The 18,448-nt window shown below is 36.5% G+C and overlaps 1 protein-coding gene across 3 annotated transcripts in view; it reads left to right on the forward strand.

Moving 5' to 3' along the window:
- LOC117238758 (putative transcription factor SOX-15) overlaps positions 1 to 18,448 on the forward strand; it is an 81,988-nt gene that overhangs the window by 7,450 nt on the left and 56,090 nt on the right. For 2 of the 3 annotated variants that reach the window (XR_004494259.1, XM_033503927.1), the window contains exon 2: positions 1,653 to 2,119. Coding sequence is in view for 2 of the 3 variants with exons in the window: in XM_033503927.1 (XP_033359818.1) it covers positions 1,953 to 2,119 (167 nt within the window). In the remaining variant the exon portion in view is untranslated. The remainder of the gene's footprint in view (positions 1 to 1,652; positions 2,120 to 18,448) is intronic. The other variant, XM_033503928.1, reaches the window with a different exon arrangement.

Genomic DNA, 18,448 nt, shown 5'->3' on the forward strand with positions numbered 1-18,448 from the left:
CGATGGGTCCCTCGAGGTCTTGTTATTCTCTTTCCTATATTAGATTAGGTGCAACTCGACGATACCTCTGATTTGATGGACCATAATATCGATAGCGATTATAGCTGTTCGCATGATTTGCCGCACAGTAGTGATTAACGCTCCGATCGTTGTTTCGCGGATAGAAGCCGATCGATATCGAAGCCTCCGATACCAATGATTATCTCGTATCGCGTTTTGAACCCGTCCATTAGCCGAACCTTATTACCGACTCATCGCCGTTGAAATTAACCAGACACTTTCATTAACCCGGTCTTTAAACCGTGATCAGTCCGAGTATTATGTAATGAACATCAGAATCTTTGTGCACGTATTCTATGGTTTCTATCGTTTACCTTCGTCAGCTTTTATCAACCTTTCGACTTTTTCCATTCGACTAATCTATCATCGTGGAATTCCTAACGCCGAAGCTTCGTCTGAATTAATCAAGTTACTTGAATTTGAGTCGCTGGAATTTGTAATTATTTGGAGTTACGTAATGCGACGTCGAGTTTATGTTTATAAAGCCTTAAATCAGATTAGTTGACTCGAAGTCGTTTCGGTTGATTTGATTTTAGCCGGATAATGGATATCTCGTTGAAAGAAATGGCGATTAGTGGAATGTCTGTAACAATGAGAGATATTGTAAGTGTATCAAGGAACGTTTGAAAAATCAGTAGCAAAAAGAATCAAACGAAGAATCGGATTGTAAAATATATCGCAGTTGTTTTGCTGTATCTAGGGCTTAGATAGAGAAAGACGTGATAATGATTTGAAATGTTGATGATTTGCGCAATACAATAAACGATTTGGTTGTGACAAAATCGACTTGATTTAGGGAACCAATATCGGAGAACGAAATTAGAAATAACATTACGTTGCTAGCAGCTATTGGCTCTTTCAAGTCGAAGATGATTAAAACATTCTTCATTTCGCTTGAAACTCGAAGAAATATTTCAAACCAACATGTTACTAAAGCGTTTCAGATTGCTTGAATTCATCCAACTTGACATCAAATAACGTGACTGATGAAAATGAGGCGAAATGACCAATTTGCAATTTTTCATAACAATTTTATAAATCCACAACGGTGCATCTTTGAAATTTTAAATGTTTCTTTAATAAAATCTCTGCCTTTTTGAGGCAATGGAATTTTAAAGTCTCATACTTGAATCGTCGACAATTCTAGTGTTAATCCCTCAAGCGTTATGTTTCATTATTGAGAAAATACTGCACAGTTGCATGATTTTTCGTCGCTAACATATACATTATACTATATCATAAGCAATACAATGCTTTGAAGACTGAATTTACTATTAGAAAAAGACGGATAACTTTGAAGAAGGTGGTTAGTGTGACGAGCTATTCCAAGATCCAAAACAGTACAGTTCCATACGTCGATATATTCGACGTAAACATTTAGATACACGGCAACTTTCATAATCTTATTATATCCGCCGTTCACAATGTGATTGTGGTTTTCGTGTGTATATTTTATGTGACATAACTGTTTAAGAGGTTAAGAGGATATTTCAAATCAAACGAATGACACGTCGAAACAGGTTTTAAATTGCTTAAATTCAGTTAACTTGAATAATTTTAACTTAACTTAACGTACAATTTCGTTTTGTTAGCAGAATCCTGTACCAGAAGAAAGAGCGAGGAAGATCGTCGTTTTGGATTTTTCTTTGTCGTCGAAGATCGCGATTTGAGTGCAATGTTTAAAGTCTCGAGACGGGAAATGGACGATAATCACGCGAGTGCGTCTCGTTGCAACTTACGTTGTTCAGATTCGCTTGTAATCGACGAGACGGGGAAGTGAATCGAGTACATATACGGTATTCAAGTAAGAAACGGAGGACCAAAAAGAGGACAGTGTCATAACGCGTGTGAAATGGATGGTACGCCAAAGAAAATCGAAGCAGTGTTAATATATGGATGCCCATGGGTGGAATTTGGCCGAAATGTGCCAGCGCTACCATCACGCTGTACCAGCAGCCCAAAATTCTTCGCCAGCTAGGGATCCCTCAGCTGCCATCGTGCAAGGCTTGTCAACGGCTACGCACATTGAGCAGGCCAGCCCTTCTTATTCCCATTACACGTAAGTATTTTCTGCTTTTTAACTGCATTTTTCCGTTAGTAGCGAAATAAGTAGTAATAAGAAGCAAATAGTAACATACTGCCGGCTACATAAGTATGAGGACATCCACTCGTTAGATTTATTAGAAAAATTTAGCGAATATTAAGTATGTATAATTTTATCAGTGTTTTACGTCGCAAAATACGTACGTATATAACCGTTCATACGCATACCAGTCCATTTTCGATCAGTAATTTTAGGTAACTTTTCGTTTCTTGCATATTTAATTAAATGGTTAAATTTTATTTTAAAAAGTTTGTTTCGAACAAATTAAGGTAACACGTAGCGATAAAAACTATCGAGTGATATTCTAGGAACTTGGAAGAATTTTTATGTTGAATGATTTTTAATATTTAAAATTTTTCATAATTTTCTAAGATACAAAAGCTGAAAAAAATGACGTCAGTAAAAATAAGATTGCTTAGGGGGAGGGATAATAATACACGCAAAGGCAGATTTAAAAGTTCCCTAAATGACAATTTCAATAAGAAATAAAGCAACTTCTTATAAAATTTATAGGCGTTGATACGGATTATCCTCGTTATTGTTTGATTCTGTCGCATTCGTGAACGAGATAACTTACGTATTTTTCTTCGATCTCTACAACTGAATGTCGTTTCATGTAGAAGAAGAATCGCGATCTGTCTCTAAAATCTACGGACAAAATAAATCATGTCTTTTTTCATTAAGCATTCATAGATTAGTAAAGAGTTTAGAGTAATCTAAATGAAAAGAAGCTAAACAACGACTAAATTGAACGTTACTAGAATACGCGACATTGGAATTTGTATTATATTTCCGCCTTCTATAAAACCGTACAAGTCATAAATTCGTAAAACACGAAAAATGATCGATCCGTCGCATACGAAATGATTAAATCCACGAAATTTCACGAATGAATACCACCCGTAAAACACTATTTCGTACACCATCGAATCCCAAGAAGATGCTTGAAAACGAAGGAAAGAAGGGAAGAAAAAGACGAAAGTAAGCAATCAAAGACTGTAACTATAAAACGGGAAAAATCAATCAATCAACGGGAGGAGCGTAATTTTTCGCCCCTTTCATTGATCCGAAATTACAACGTGGTGGTGGATAGAGGGACTCGCGAAAAATGGCGGCGTTTCGGCGTTTTCGCACGTGCCTCGACCACGTAGTCATCTTATCGCAGCCACGGGACGTTCTCAATTGTATTATATATATTAATAACGATACAGCGAATTAGGGATAAGTATACGATTCCGCGGTCAGGCCTCGGTAATCCTGTTATTAGCGCGGCGATTAGGGGAAGATGATCCTCAGGCAAATTGCAGGGGCGTATACCGCGGTGTTTGGTTAACGTAATCGCCAATCACTATCGTTGATCCTCTGTTGCGAGAGACAGAGAAAACAGAGGAGAAAGACCGGTGGAGAGGAAGGGAGAGACAAGGTAAAGGATCGACGAGAGGAACAGGGTCGATGCGTCGGTGGGTACGAACCCCCTCGGGACCCCACGGCATTTCCCTTCTTCGAGAATTTTCTCGTTTACATGGAACCTCGAAGCGAGCCAACTCGAGATCTCGTTCGTGTCCCGCAGACATTCGTGCCGTGAGTCGATTAAATTGCAGTTTACGCTCGGATTCAATATTTCACTGTTATTACGTGGAATTGGCGTAACCAAACGGCAGAAAAGTCTCTTCTTTAAACAGTCCGAGATTATTAGGTTGACCATGTCCGAGGAATTTTCTATTCCGTTCGGCCGTGATACGACGGGCAATTTATGCGCACAGACTAGAATGTTGGTATTTCTCTATCCTCTGGTATTTTATCGGTTGACGTATCGGCGCGATTTTTGCTTTCTCTGTTAACAAATTACTTCTTCCTTTGAGATTTCTTGCTTTCACGATACCACATCACGCAGTTATCAAAGCTGAGGCTTTGAGCGTAAACGTTCTTTTGCGAAAAGCATCCTAATATTTCGCAATGTTGCAGCCATTGATATCAGAGTATCATTCGGCTCCCGACGAGTTCTTATTCGTTTCAACAGAATATTTCAAGCTTATACTTGTGATAGCTTTTTGATAAGAAGCTATGCTCTCTTTCTTGTTATTAGTTCGTTGAGATCATTGGATTAACCGTGTCTATGGAATTTTTTATTTGGTCCTCTCCATGATACGACAAATAATTTATCGAGCCTAGAATGTTGCTATTTCTGTACTGTAATACTTGTAATGTTGGTGTTTCGTTTTGGTTTCTCTGTTGACAAATTAGGTCTTTCACGACCTGATACCACATATATACGTATACAAGTTGAGGTTTGTATGAATGTAAGTATTGTTTTGGAAAAAGATATTTTAGAGTTATTGATATTACCGTGTCGCGTACGATCAATATTTGTTTTGCTTTTCTTGCAAGTTGGTATATGCTATGATTGTCGAGGAAAGTATATAAAGATACAAAAACGTGCAGAATATTCGTGCTATGTGTATACCACTTCTTAATTCAAAAACACGATGTTTCTCCACTAAATGTTCAATCTTATTGAGTACTAAGACTGTCAAAAGAAGATTCAAATAATTACAGCTCTAGGACTTTTGGACATCACGCACAGTGGCTGACAAACTTGTAGAAACTTTTTGTGAATATATTATGTGTGCTCAGCAAAACATTTTGAAATTTCATTACTTCCATTACCACATTATCCACTGTTTTATGCTTATTATTACCTTATGATAATATTGGTAAAATTTGATATGCATAAGAAGCTATAAGATATTTAGTGCAAATATATTTTTCCCAGAGATCACAAACATATTTAATCAGACAACTATAATGTATCTTCAGGTTGAGTTCAAATCTTAAAGTAAACATCTTGTAACTTCCATATACTTCAGATTGATTACATACAATGCATATACGTACAATGTCTTTGTATAAATAACTTGAAGACATATACTAAAAGGAAAAAAGGCTTAAATATACCTCTTACCTACAAAAGAACCTAGTCCGATTAGCATTATCAGGTAGAATTGGATAGACGGTAAACGTCAAGAGTATTACATATTTCATTAACAACAATTTAAATTGCAAACTGTGCAGTAGACGCGAAATGGAGACATTGGAACATATTCTAATCAAGTGTGCTCAATATAGAACTTAATGTGGACTAGCATTATCCTTAAAAAATATGGAGATTCTAAGTATTTATCTCGCTCCAAGAGAAAAGCTAATAGAAGATACATACGTAAAATTATGCATGAGATTAAGATCCCTCTACTTAGCAGAATGAATAGGAAAACAAGTCAGACGCTATAATAGAAACAAGGTAAAGAAAATTAATCTGCCGAGCAGTAACAAACCACAATCTTTACGAAACAGTTGATCTATTGCATAAAACTAAAACACGATTTGTATTATCGTACACGCGCAACAGAATTATATATATATATATATATATATATAGAATAAAATATAGAATAAATTTTTTTTTTTTTAATTTTTCCATCGAGACAACGATCTACAGTGAGATCCGTTATAACGTACCGCACGTGTACCGAACGAAAATTCAAAGTCGATTTTCTCGAAAACAAAGCCTCAAACGAAAAATGTTTATTCTATATTTTCGACTTCTTTTTTCGCGTAGAATCATCCCCTTTCCGCTTGTACCACCAGTTACCGACCACCCTGTATATATATATATTTTGTTGCGCGTAAGTCTCATACAATAAATAAATATTATTACATACCACTATCACTACTACTACTACTGCTTCAGATTGGTTTTAAATTTCGCCAATATGATAATGCTAAAGGTGTCCTTTTACACGGTATTAAAGAAATTTCAGAATGTTGTATATAGTAAATGTTGAAATATTTTTGTGAATCGCTTGCTTTTAGCGAAACGAACAAACGCGTGTCAGTGGAAGAAAGTAGCCGGTGGAACGGAAGAAAAACGAAAATAAAACGGTTCCGAGATCGACTTCTCAACTGTTGTCATTTCCTGGCGACGAAAATCATCTTCATTAAAATTGTTCCGGTCGGTTCCATCCGTTGCTCGCGCGGCCGTCGCATGGATCGCGAACCATGTCACGATATTCAGTCACATGTCCCGGCGAGTAACTCTCGTAGCCTAGATTCAAAGTGTCAAGGAGTGATGTATATTTTCAACGTGTCGTCTCTTCCACACTCGACGCGTCTCAGCGAACATCCACCGCCTTTTTCTTCGAAATGTCGTTCGTATGGCGCTTACGCGATCAGTGACAAGCCAATTGGCTCGATACACACACACATACATCAGTTGGAAGGTTTCTTCGTTTCGCTATCTATATATTTTCATTTGCAATCACGCGATATTTTAGATCAATTGCGATCACGAGTTTGTGTCACGAGTTTGACAGTAGAATCGTTTCGATTTTCTCCTTTAACGATCAAACTTTTAATGACAAATGAAATGTGGTGAGTTGAGCCGTTTAAGAAAAAGCTTCCTTTTACATTCGTTTGATCTCGTTCATCGTTGAAAGTCATGAACGATAAAACAGGTGAAACATAATAATGTGGAAACGTGCACGAAATACGAAGTTTGACATGACGCAACGACATGTTCTACGCGAACATCGTAAGGATTATTATTTATAGGATCGAAGCGTCGATGATATATTGTTTACGCTAATGGAGTCTCCAAACAAGCAATTACAGATAGAATAGAAGAAAATTACATAATATTCTCGAGTTTATATATATACTCGTATGTAAAATTATAATACTTAGGATCACAGATCGAGGAAATTGAACACTCTGACTAACTGCAACTTCCTTAATTAACTATCTAGTTATTATCATTTTTATTACTTTACGTAAGAGACATATTTTTCCTCCAAGCATTACACATCAACGTAATTGTACAAGAAACAAATTTATAAAATAAACGAATCCAGTGCTCAAAACGTTTTCCCCGATACATATTTCTTGTTCCTCTCGAATTTCTGTTAAATTTTATATAATTTCATAATGACACGCACAATTTCCTATCTCCAATAAATTCCTGACAACCGTTTAATGCTCGAAATCTATGAAATTGCTGTCAAACTTCTGTTAAATTCTACCTGCATTCAATTTCCTCTTTTCAATAAATTCAAGTTTTTCCCGTTGCCTGTTCGAAATATCTTTGCAAACTGCTTAAAGATGAAAATCGACGAGCAACTTCTCGACAGCTGGCGGTGGAAAAAACGGCAAGATTTCCATCGATCCTCGAAGGTCGACAACCTATCGTCGAAGCAACGAGGCCGATTCGCAAACATCAATTATATCGACGAAACGTCAATAATTCCATGAACGATAAACTACGCGATGCGTGCCGCTTTTTCTCGGTATCAATGTCGCGTCGGGATTCACGAAGCTTCTCGGTGCGTCGCGATCGAACAATACCTGGACTTCCCCCGAATTTCAAACGGGCAACAACAGCTTTCGATCGATCGGCAAACGAAGGTAAAATAATAAGCGAGAGAGCCGGCCGCGATGACACGACGCGACTCGCGGACTATCCGTCTGCGTCAGATTGCGCCCGTAATTTTTGCGATCACGATGACTCAGATCGGTGACTTGACAACTGGTCGGTTACTACGTATTAATTACGGATAAAAATCAATTACGGTAATTTCGAGGGAATCGCCTCCTTTCAGCGGCGAGCCGCGTTCCTTGAGCGACGTTTCCGTGAATCGCAATTCCACCTCAGGTTCTCTCTGTCCTTTCGTTCCCATTACGTGTTTTAATTGCAGAGATGTATCATTTTTCTTTGGTTCTGGAGATCCATTCGGAAAGATTTTACTTTGTGTATCTTGGTACAGTGATTGACGAATAAAGCTTGAAAGATTATTTTATCGTAATTTTATAGTAATTTTAGAGAACTGAATTATATCTTTTTCTAGAGCGACGAATAGAAGTAATGTATATGCTAAGTTAGATGGTTGTTATTAATATGGCGAAAAGTACGAGGTACTTGAGAAGTAATACAAGTAATACGTTTTTAAATAACTATGTAAACGCGTTTTAAAAAGATCTCTTTATTTCTTTATTTATAACTTCGGTTATTTTTCAATACCATCAACATTCCTACTTAAACGCTTATCGTAACCTTACACAAGTTTTCGTACATATCTATCCTTGTCACACACTTCCGCCGCGAGTCCACATATCGTTTCACGTCGTTCTTCAAATCATCGTTTCTTGCGTTATCCGCTCGAAAACTCTTTAAATTTTGTAAGAAAATGGAAATCAGGCTCGTTTCACGAATTTATCATTTTTTCATTGCCCGTATTTAATTGCTGCACCCATCATCTTACAAATCCATAGCTTCATTACTGGAAAACTGCTATAAGTCGAAGGTAAATTCTTCTTGGAACTATGATTTCAGCATTCAAGAAGCGTAAAAGTACGGGAGATCGCACTTCGTCATCGCCGAGGTTTTCACTTCGTATAGTTGTTTTGAACGTATGGACAATTAATTATTAACGTGGCAAGATTAATTATTAAAGTACAAAATTTTGTATGATTTATGTCAACGTATGAATTAAGCTAAGTGACCTTCTTTCAAGCACATCCTATCGATTTATATCCTTCTATACATGATCGGATATTACTTTGTGAACGAGTCTCGTATCTAGTACACGGTTACTAACACTCATATGCAAATTTATACTTTCTTCCAACCACAACTGTACCTGCCTGTGTATGTGTGTGTGAATATTTCATTTGATAAACTGCTTGTTGAAGTAATTTATACGTGTAGTAGATCATCTTGAAGGAAGTTAAGTGGTTCTTGGAAATGACACAAGGAGGGAATAGTTTAGTATATTTTATTTTTCGTCAAATATTTTAATCGATGTCAAATGAACGTGTCAATACAATAGGTATTAGTAGGCAGAAGATGGACAAATAAATTATTTGTACCTGTTCGTGTTTCCTAACGAGGTCCTGTTTCAGTATGTTCGTTTCTCTATTCTTACAGTTCTAACTTTGAGATGATATATTTTGTTAATTAAGATAAATTAAGATAACATTTTAAACATATTGTAATATTTCAATATATGAAAGTTAAAACAAACATAACAAGATACATGTCAATACGTTCTATATTCTCTGTATATCTCATTCTTATGTTACATAATTTCTCACATCTTTATACGTTTAATGTAAATGTACTTATCTAACGTAAAACAATTTGAAGCCCTTTTTCTCGTTTGAGATTAGGTTCACCTTCCATTTCCTCGAGACAGATCATCATTTAATTGCAATAATATAGGCAATAATGCAAATTTGAACGAATTTTAAAAATGTAATGGTTCGTTGTAAAAGGACTATTAAAATTATTAAATGTCTAAATGTGAAAGTTATCTTTGGACTGTATACTGTCTTAATTCCATCAACTCCAAAAAAAGCTGGAAATTTAAAACGAAGTAATTCTTGCACAAGAAATGAACATTTAGGAGCAAACTGTATTATATACGCTGTATACATGTAAATATGATGTATTTAAAGGTAACAAGGAATGACGAGACTGCAAGAAGTCTGCTCGTACGTGAAAGGTTAATTTATTTCAAACTTGCAACATTTATAGATAGTATGTAGAAGGTGGCTAACAAACCATGCAAAATTTCAGTCTGGCAGCTCGAACTTTAGCCCATAACAGAATTTCGCGTTTGCTGTACCGTAGCAAGAAATATGTAATAACTTCGACACATGGTAATTTCAAGGTGTAAAATTATTCGCCTATTAGCTTAATCGATAATGTTTGACATTAAACGCTTATTATTCAATTTTATGTTATTTTCGTTATCCGAGCATGTCGAAAACAGTATCGTGACGTGTCTGCACTTGTTTCGTGCGAGGTATATTAAGCACTTTACGCAACGAGATGATCTAAAACAGAAAAAGTCTATCAAAGGGTATAAAAATATAGACAAACTGTACAAAGAATTATCAAAAACACGCAAGTGAAAAATATAAAGGAAAACGTTATTTAAATTCGAAACGTTCGCTTATAACGATAAAAATCAAATTTTGGCACTTTGTCAGGAATCTAGCTTCAAAAATCGGCTTCTGGAAATTTCATGAAGTCGCGTTTAAACTTCAAACTCGCAGTCATAAGGAAAAGAACTATATTTTAAGATCATCAAAATTTTGAAAATCGATTCTTCAAATTAAACTTCAGAATCAATTTAAACGTCAGTTTTTAAAAACAACAGGATAACATGTTAATCGAATTTAAAAATATCAGTAGAAACGATAATTTCAAAGTGAAAAGACAAAACTTCGCACAACGAATTTTAATAATCGCTTCGATATTAAACGTATTTCGAGGTCATTCGGTGCGCGAAGAATCGCGGTGCGTTAAACAGAACTGAAACTTAGCGTGTTACGCGAACGATGCGAGGTTAATCGTATTGTTACAAATATATATATTACTTGTGCGTGTATACAATAATTATGGCACAGGAGCCGCGGGGCCGCAAATGAGCGATTTGTATTAGCTGGCGTGGCGCGTTCGTGTGTACGGGTTTCGAGGGAATTTTAAAAGGCTGACGTTATCAGACAATGACAGTGATTTATTAAGGAATGAAAATTCACTTGTGGCCAAGGAAAATTGCCTTTGTCGAAAACAATGGAGGTGAGAGTTAACGAATTGAGGTGTTCGAAGTTCTCGGTCGGAAGCCGGATATTATTCCTCGCGAGACTGTCTTCTCTTTGACAAAATATGCACACGGACGAATCATGTTCCTGCATAATTTCCTTTTGTTATAATTATTTAATTTCTTTCTTTTATGTCAGTGAGAAACGAAAGCATTGACGGCTGAATAGAATATCTCCTTGTACATTGATATAGCCTACACTTACGCTTTAATTAAATATTAATTAATATTTTGTACAGTATTACGATATTAACATCGATGTAGGTTAAATTGAAAAGGATCTTCAATTTGCTGAAATCGTAGATCGAATAAATATTGCAAGTTCGATTTGATTACACCTACGTTTTTTTAACAAATAAGGTCATTTACAAAAATTTCTGACATGAAAATTGAAACAAGAATGCCACTCACTTTGATGACGAATTCTGTCTGTATCTTAATTGCTTCGAAATCAAAGTTCAAAACACAGGAGAAGATACCAAAGAAACTTAATCTCCTCAAAAATGTATTTATGAAGATAATTATTTGTTTCCAGTTAGTATATAAATAAATTGGTATACTTTATAAATATGAAATGAGACAAATAAAATTGAAAAATAATATACGAGTCCGACATTGCATCTTTGTATCTATTGAAATCACATTTGAAATCGTAAATTCACATATTATAACGTGCGGAACTCTTTTATAGACAGAGTCTTCCGCATACTCTTCAACACGTTAATCCATCAGCATTTTAAATGAATACATATGCGATAATAAATAATATTTATTTATCAATAGTATTTTTGTTCGCATAACACGCTCTTCAATCTAAAAGAACCACAAAGTAGCACAAATTTCTCTAACATTCTGAATAGAACGACTAAATTTAACTGTTTTTGTAAAGTGGCGGATAGAGGAAAGTTCAAAATACACTGTGAATTTTAGTAACTTCTGTACGAAAAATTGTTTACCACATTGATAGCAGTCATGTATTCTACGCTATATATTATGTTCATTTTATTTTACTTTGTAAAATTATAGTATCTTTTCACATTTCTTATTTTATAAACTTTCTTCTGTCCGCCACTGTAAACTTATCGAATACGTTTGTACGTCACTATAAGTACATACATATGTATGCGCCAATATTCCAAAAACGAATCCAACTAATTTTAAACCCAAAAAGCAACTGCAATTGAGACGAGAATCTGCAGAAATAAATTGCGAAATTGGAAAGAAATCTAATAAAGTTATCTACGAGGCAACTAGTTATTTTTACCGAAATATTTGGATGGAACGAACAGCACGAGGTCGCCGAAGAGATGTCCGATCGCTGTTTCACCCGGTCACAGGAAGTCGCACGTAATGGCCGGTACGGTCTGAGGTCAGAAGAAAGGTATATAGGGTACAACAGCGACGACGTCCGTTCCGCAGCCTTAAGCCCGTAAAGGTTTCGGGGATGCGCTTTCTTCGTTCTCAAATCTGAAACGCGCCGGAGCGTTAGTAGTGCAGAGGTGAGCGGCTTGGGTCGTCACTTCCGCTTACCAAGCGAACCGCATTGGTCATTCGATTTAAAAGTTTAATCAGGGGCCTATAAAATTACGAGCTCCTCCGTTCGCGTCTCTACTATGTTCGATGGCTTTACGATTCCAAGCTTGCATACCTCGTACGCGCATACGTACGCACGATTTTACAAAAGAGAAGCGCGATTTTAATTCACTTTACCAGGTTTCTCATTTTTTTTAAATCTAAGATTTTTATTTTACGTCTTCTTTTTCACTTTCTTTATTGTAATTTCGTTTATCAGTTTACACGTTTAATGTGTTTACTGTGTACGCATCGGATCTGTCGCGAGTTAACATGTAGTTTGACGATGTACACCATTGTACACTGGCGTTCATAAATATTCAAACTCTTTGGTTGGTTTGCGGTAACAACGGTGTATTTTGCTAAAATATTCAAATTAATGATTAGAACCGGTGCTTATCACCAACCACTTTGGTTGGTTTGCGGTAACAGTATATTTTATCAACACACGTATATCTACAAATTAATGGCTAAAATAGAGCAGTGCTTATTACCTTTTAATGCAGTTAGCACTGTTGGCAGCTGTACATTTAAATTATGTGTATATAAATTATGTGTATATTAAATGATGTGGTGACTGTGGATCCTCCTTCTTTTACAATTAAGTACACGAGTTGTCGACGTGCCTGCTGGTTTTAGATATTACTACTGGAAATAATGTCAGTAGCTGTTTGTCGAGATTTATGAGAATCTTGTTTCTCTGGTCTATAGTTTAGAAATCGCATAGCCTCGCGATAAAGAGCTTTTCAAATAATAGAATAGATGGCTTTTGGAAGTTTTACTTTGTTTGTTTTAATACGCTGATCAAGGATTTTGAGAATTAAGGAATCTTTCATTGATTTCGGAAAATAGTTTTTCAACATTTTTCTCTTTCTTTGAACGCGAAGCGATGAATACGAGGATCGTGCGAACATACTGATCTTGTCACGTTGTTATCACGAATTTGTTGGTGCTAATGAATGTTATAGTTTCGGTGTAAGTCGTGATAAAAGTTGAATCTACCGAATCTTGCTTGTTCGTCACTTATCTCGTTGAATTCATCTTGGCGGAACATAGAATACTATACGTAAACGCAAAATACGATATTTTGTTAGATTAACGTCAGAATCTTAATAATACCGTGAAAATTTTCAACGTTAATCTATATCAGAATCTTGAGATTAATTTAGCTTTTTTTTTAAACCGAATAAACATATGACATCACTTTGTAATTCTAAGTATTTGCGAACTTATTGCAAGTGTTTACTGACCTTTATGTACATAGAATTGCCTGTTACCACTCACTAAGATGTCCAGTTTTTAATTGATAACTAATTGATCCGTGATACAAGCATTTGATGCCAATGTTATCCATTTGATGTCAATGTTATTACTTTTTTATTTAGTCTGCAAATGTGTAATAATTATGTATACAAAATATAGCTTAAACGTTACAAACGCTCTAACATTGCCAACTTTAGCAAGAAAACCTAACACAATGGACTTTTCTACTTTCCCAAATTTTTTCAGGGTACAACCATTTATTGTATATCCTCGAACGTCATGCGACTTCATTTAAATTTATCATTGTTAAATGCTATTTCATACATTTTATTCAATTGTTTACACAGTCTGCGAATTCGGAGAAAGATTGGCGACTTGAAAGATCGATAACCGCAAGGCTAAGCAGCAAGTTCGGCCAGTTTATACGTGAAATTCATTGAAATATTTCGATGAAAAATCCTGCGAAAAAAATATTGTCGTATCATGGAAATCATCGAACCCATAAACCGTAAACAATAGACGAGAAGAGTGGCAAACAAACGTATATTACGTATCTACGTCGGCCGGTATGCGCTTAGCTGCTGTGATCGCCGTGGCTCGGCGCGTTCGAGGCCGGTGCGCGCCGTTGCGTCGAGTAATGCAAGGGTGTGTTCGGTCGTCGCGATTATTTGAATAAAATGCGCCACTACGTCAGCCGTCAGGCGTCCGCGACTCGAAAGCTTTCTCTACTTCTCCGCGACCCGATAGGGGGGAATAATTTACTCCGGAGGAACAACAAGTGTGTCGTTGACGGAGGCCTCGTTCCTCTCGTCTCTCTTTCTCTTTATCTCTCGGCTAACCACACGAGCTTCACTCCCCGTGTCCGTGCCGGTGCTGCGTACCGAACCGTGCACACACGGGTTTTCTCTGTTTCGCCGAGATTCATGAGCCTCGACGGACGTGCCGATTTAGAGGATCGTTCGTTCCTTCGTACGTTCGTGTGTCCTTTGTCTCGTGCGCCACGCTGCCGCACTTTCTGGCCGCCTTTTGCTCGACTTTTGCGCCCGGACAAATATCTGGCTCGACCAGCGTGGCTCGTAATTCCTCCGGGTGACATACTGGTCAGAAAAGAAGTTTGTTGGATATATAATTACGCTCGAAGGGAAGAGTTCTGTCGAGTAAGTATCGGTAAGGTTAGAGAAACTTTAGTAGCTCGAACGTGAAGCTTTATGGTTTATGGTTAAGTTTACGAAGGAAAGATTTCTGTCGTGTAAGTATCGGTAAAGTTAGAGGAACTTCGGTAGGTTTAAGGTGAAGCTTCAAGGATTCTGATCAAATTATTAGAATCGTGGAATACTTTTAAGAAGAAAATTTTCTTTGGGCATAGTTCTTTGGCTCTGTAATTACGCTCGAAGAAAAGATCTCTGGCGAGTAGGTAAGGTTAAAGTAACTTTATTAGATTGAAGATGAAGGCTTATGGTTTATGGATGAGTTCGTGGTTAGTAGAATGGAGGAATATTTTGTAAGAAGGAAATTTTGTTTGCAGAAAGTTCTTTGGATTTACAATTACGGTAGAAGGAAGTATTTCGTCCGTTAAGTCGTTTTGTCGTGTGAGTATCTGTTCGATGAAACTGGATAAACTCTATCTGTATATTAGGTCGAAGGTGAAGCTCTAAGGATTATGACTTACTTCGTGGTTAGGAGAATCGGGAAAGATTTTTGAGAAGAAAAGTTTTCGTCGCGTTGGTATTAGCTGGATGATCTTTAGTAAATTAAGTTTAATAGATTAAGTTAGATTAGTTAGAAGATTAAGAGCGCAATATTTAAATTCAGCGTCGATGGGATGGATGGACTATTTCCTAAAAAGGACAAGTTTTCGTCAAATTAATATCGGTTGGTTCGGTTAATTCAACTTCAATAGATAGTAAGTGAAGATTCAGATTTGGAATTGGTAGAGTAGAAGGATTGCTTAAAAAAGAAATTATTTTCGAATAAGATGAGTTAGTGTAACCTTCAGCATATTGGTAGTCTAGGTTCAAGGTCGTTAAAGGTAAAGAATTACGTCGAACTTCGACAGTGGGGGCAGTCTCATGGATAAGAAAATAAAAAGGAAGAATTTAATGATAAAGACGCGTGAGAAGCGACTGATACTGCTTATTGATATCGTAGAACTTCAGACATCTATCTTGCTTACGAATTAGTCGCATAGAGAAGTTTTTGTTCCACAATTCTTCTACACACTTCGTGACACGTTTTAAAGACATAATCTTCATCTAATCAAAGCATCTACAACAAGCGAAACCAAACATCTGCAAATGCAACGTTAACATACAGATTTTAGGAATAGATTCCCCTAAATGTCTATTAGCAAGTTCAATCCTCTAATAATAGGTATAATACACAATTGTTCAATACAATTACATACAGTCATTAATTCCATTTTATCTCGTTTCGACACCTGTTTCATCGCACGCGCTCTAACAATGCAACGATCTGACACACAAAGAATTCATAGACCATTATAAACGCGAGGAGCTGCTGAACTATTTGTTTCTTGTCGGCCGACAAGAGGAATCGCCGAGGTATTTAATCAAGAAACTTCATTCAGACGAAATCTCGAGTCAGCCCAGCGAAAGCTGGTATTTGCAATTTAAAAGAACGAAAGTCGTCTGCATATTATAATCACCATTAAAATGTGCGATTCACGTTTACACGGAGGCCTTCGACGACACCGACAGGATTAATATTTCCGATACGACACAGGCTCATTGCATTTGCAGTTGGAAACTGCTTCCTCTACTCTTGGTACAATCACCCTATATGAATCATTAAAGAAACAATGCTGAAGGCAGTGGCGTATCTATCATATGCGTGGGTGGTGCAGCTGCACCGACGCGGCTTGAACCTGAGGAATCTTGACCGTGAGTTTTTGCAGTTTTTCGTTGCTGGCGTACGTCCTACTTGAAATTCAACCTTCTTTTTTACAAGTCTTGGTAACACTTTTAATTATGACCTTGCTGTATTGTTGCGGTGCTTCTACGTCACTTTCTTTCTTGCTGCAGTAAAATTATTATGTGTACCAGTATTCCCATCAACTGTGGAATCTTGAACGAATTTCGAAGCTTTTTGTAATTAGATATTTCTCTTTTGTATCATTAATGATGTCGTTATAAATTCTTTCGTTATAAATACGTCGTTTTTCAATTAATCACGAAACGGTCCGTGCATTTTTGGTATTCTAATTTATAATTACGACGAAGAGGATTTTTAATGCTTTAATTCTGCTGCGTTCCTTGTATCATTTTTGACCGAGTCGATAGAAAATTGTTCAAACTCGAAAGAAATACGAAAGGATCGCTATTGCGATTGTTATATGTGAAAAGAAGTCAAGGATAACAGTAGGGTTAAGAAAAACTTTCTACGAAATATTTGTATCGAACTTTGCAAATTGCTTATCGAGAGAAGAACATGGTTGGATCGAAAATAATGCAAGAAATTATATATACTATATACCTATATATACAAGGAAACCTTGTCCATGTCTCTTGGAATTTTTCTAAGTCTTCGTGCCTGAAGTATCTGGAATCGCCTCTGTTTCGAACATTACGAATAAAGCTAAAAGTTTACATAAATAGTCGTACATAGTTATATCATATAGAAAATACATAAAAACGAATGACTTTATTATCACGGATTTAATAGTTACACCTTGCGTTTGTGATATACGAGGCACTTTGGCAGCTTTGAAATTCAGCCGTGGGAAATAAATTTTATTTAGATATTAAACATCTGTTCAGTGGATATTGAGACAAGAATCGTGTAGGTAGTGTACGCTTACTTTAATCCTATAGAAATGTAGCGTAATTTTAGCATGTTATTTATGTCTTTTAACTAGCTGTTGAAGAAGGAAACAATTTACACAATCAAAGGCGAAATATATTCATCATTGAGCAATAATGTATTCTTTTTTACGCATCGTTCTTTCGTCAGATTTGTATGGCTACCGAGGAGAAATCCCGTTGCACATATTTTTATAAATCATACCAAGAAAAGAAACATAATTAAACAGGAGAAGAATAAATAAGGTTTCGAATAGATATTCTACATTTTCATCGTAAAATTATGTGTACTACAAACGAAGATTAAAGAAAGAAAAAGACAGAAGAGTAATTTATTATCATTCTCATATCACTAAAACTTCTTCTTATTTGCTTTTTTAATTAGAAGAATATTTCTGCCATCCTGTCGAACATTTCAAAAATGTTTTTTCCAACATTAGTCGTACTGTTTCTTACATAACTTCGTGGATTTATTACCCATTTTTAAAAGGCTTATATCTTTACACTTAGCAGGTTCACTGTTCACTGTTCACCTTTGCGACACTGTTCAACACATTGTTTCACCTTGGCCATAAAAATATCCAACCAAAATATAAAAACAAAGATACAACCGTTCAGTCACCAAAGTGACATCATGATAAAGGAATCGACGAAATTGTCGAATCCGTGTCATGAACTTCAAAATTTCTTTCTTCGGAAAAGAAAAAATGACTGAAAATAAGAGAACAAGGAGAAAGATACGAATAGAGTGAAAATAAGACCTCGGTCGTTGACTTGGCGTCCCACGCCAAAACGACCCCTCTCCGGGACATCGATCGTTGGTCTCGTTGCGACGCGTTATTAAACGACACCTCGTATCGATCTCGTTTATCGATGCTATATGGCTCAGTCCGTTCGGAACAGTAGCTGCGGCGTGGCGCGCGTTTCGAGCAGAATCAGCCGGGGAAGCGTGTGCCGTGGCCGAGAGGAATACT

Source organism: Bombus vosnesenskii, unplaced genomic scaffold (assembly GCF_011952255.1).
Source record: "Bombus vosnesenskii isolate JDL3184/JDL3185 unplaced genomic scaffold, Bvos_JDL3184-5_v1.1 scf7180000013605, whole genome shotgun sequence".
NCBI lineage: Eukaryota > Metazoa > Arthropoda > Insecta > Hymenoptera > Apidae > Bombus > Bombus vosnesenskii.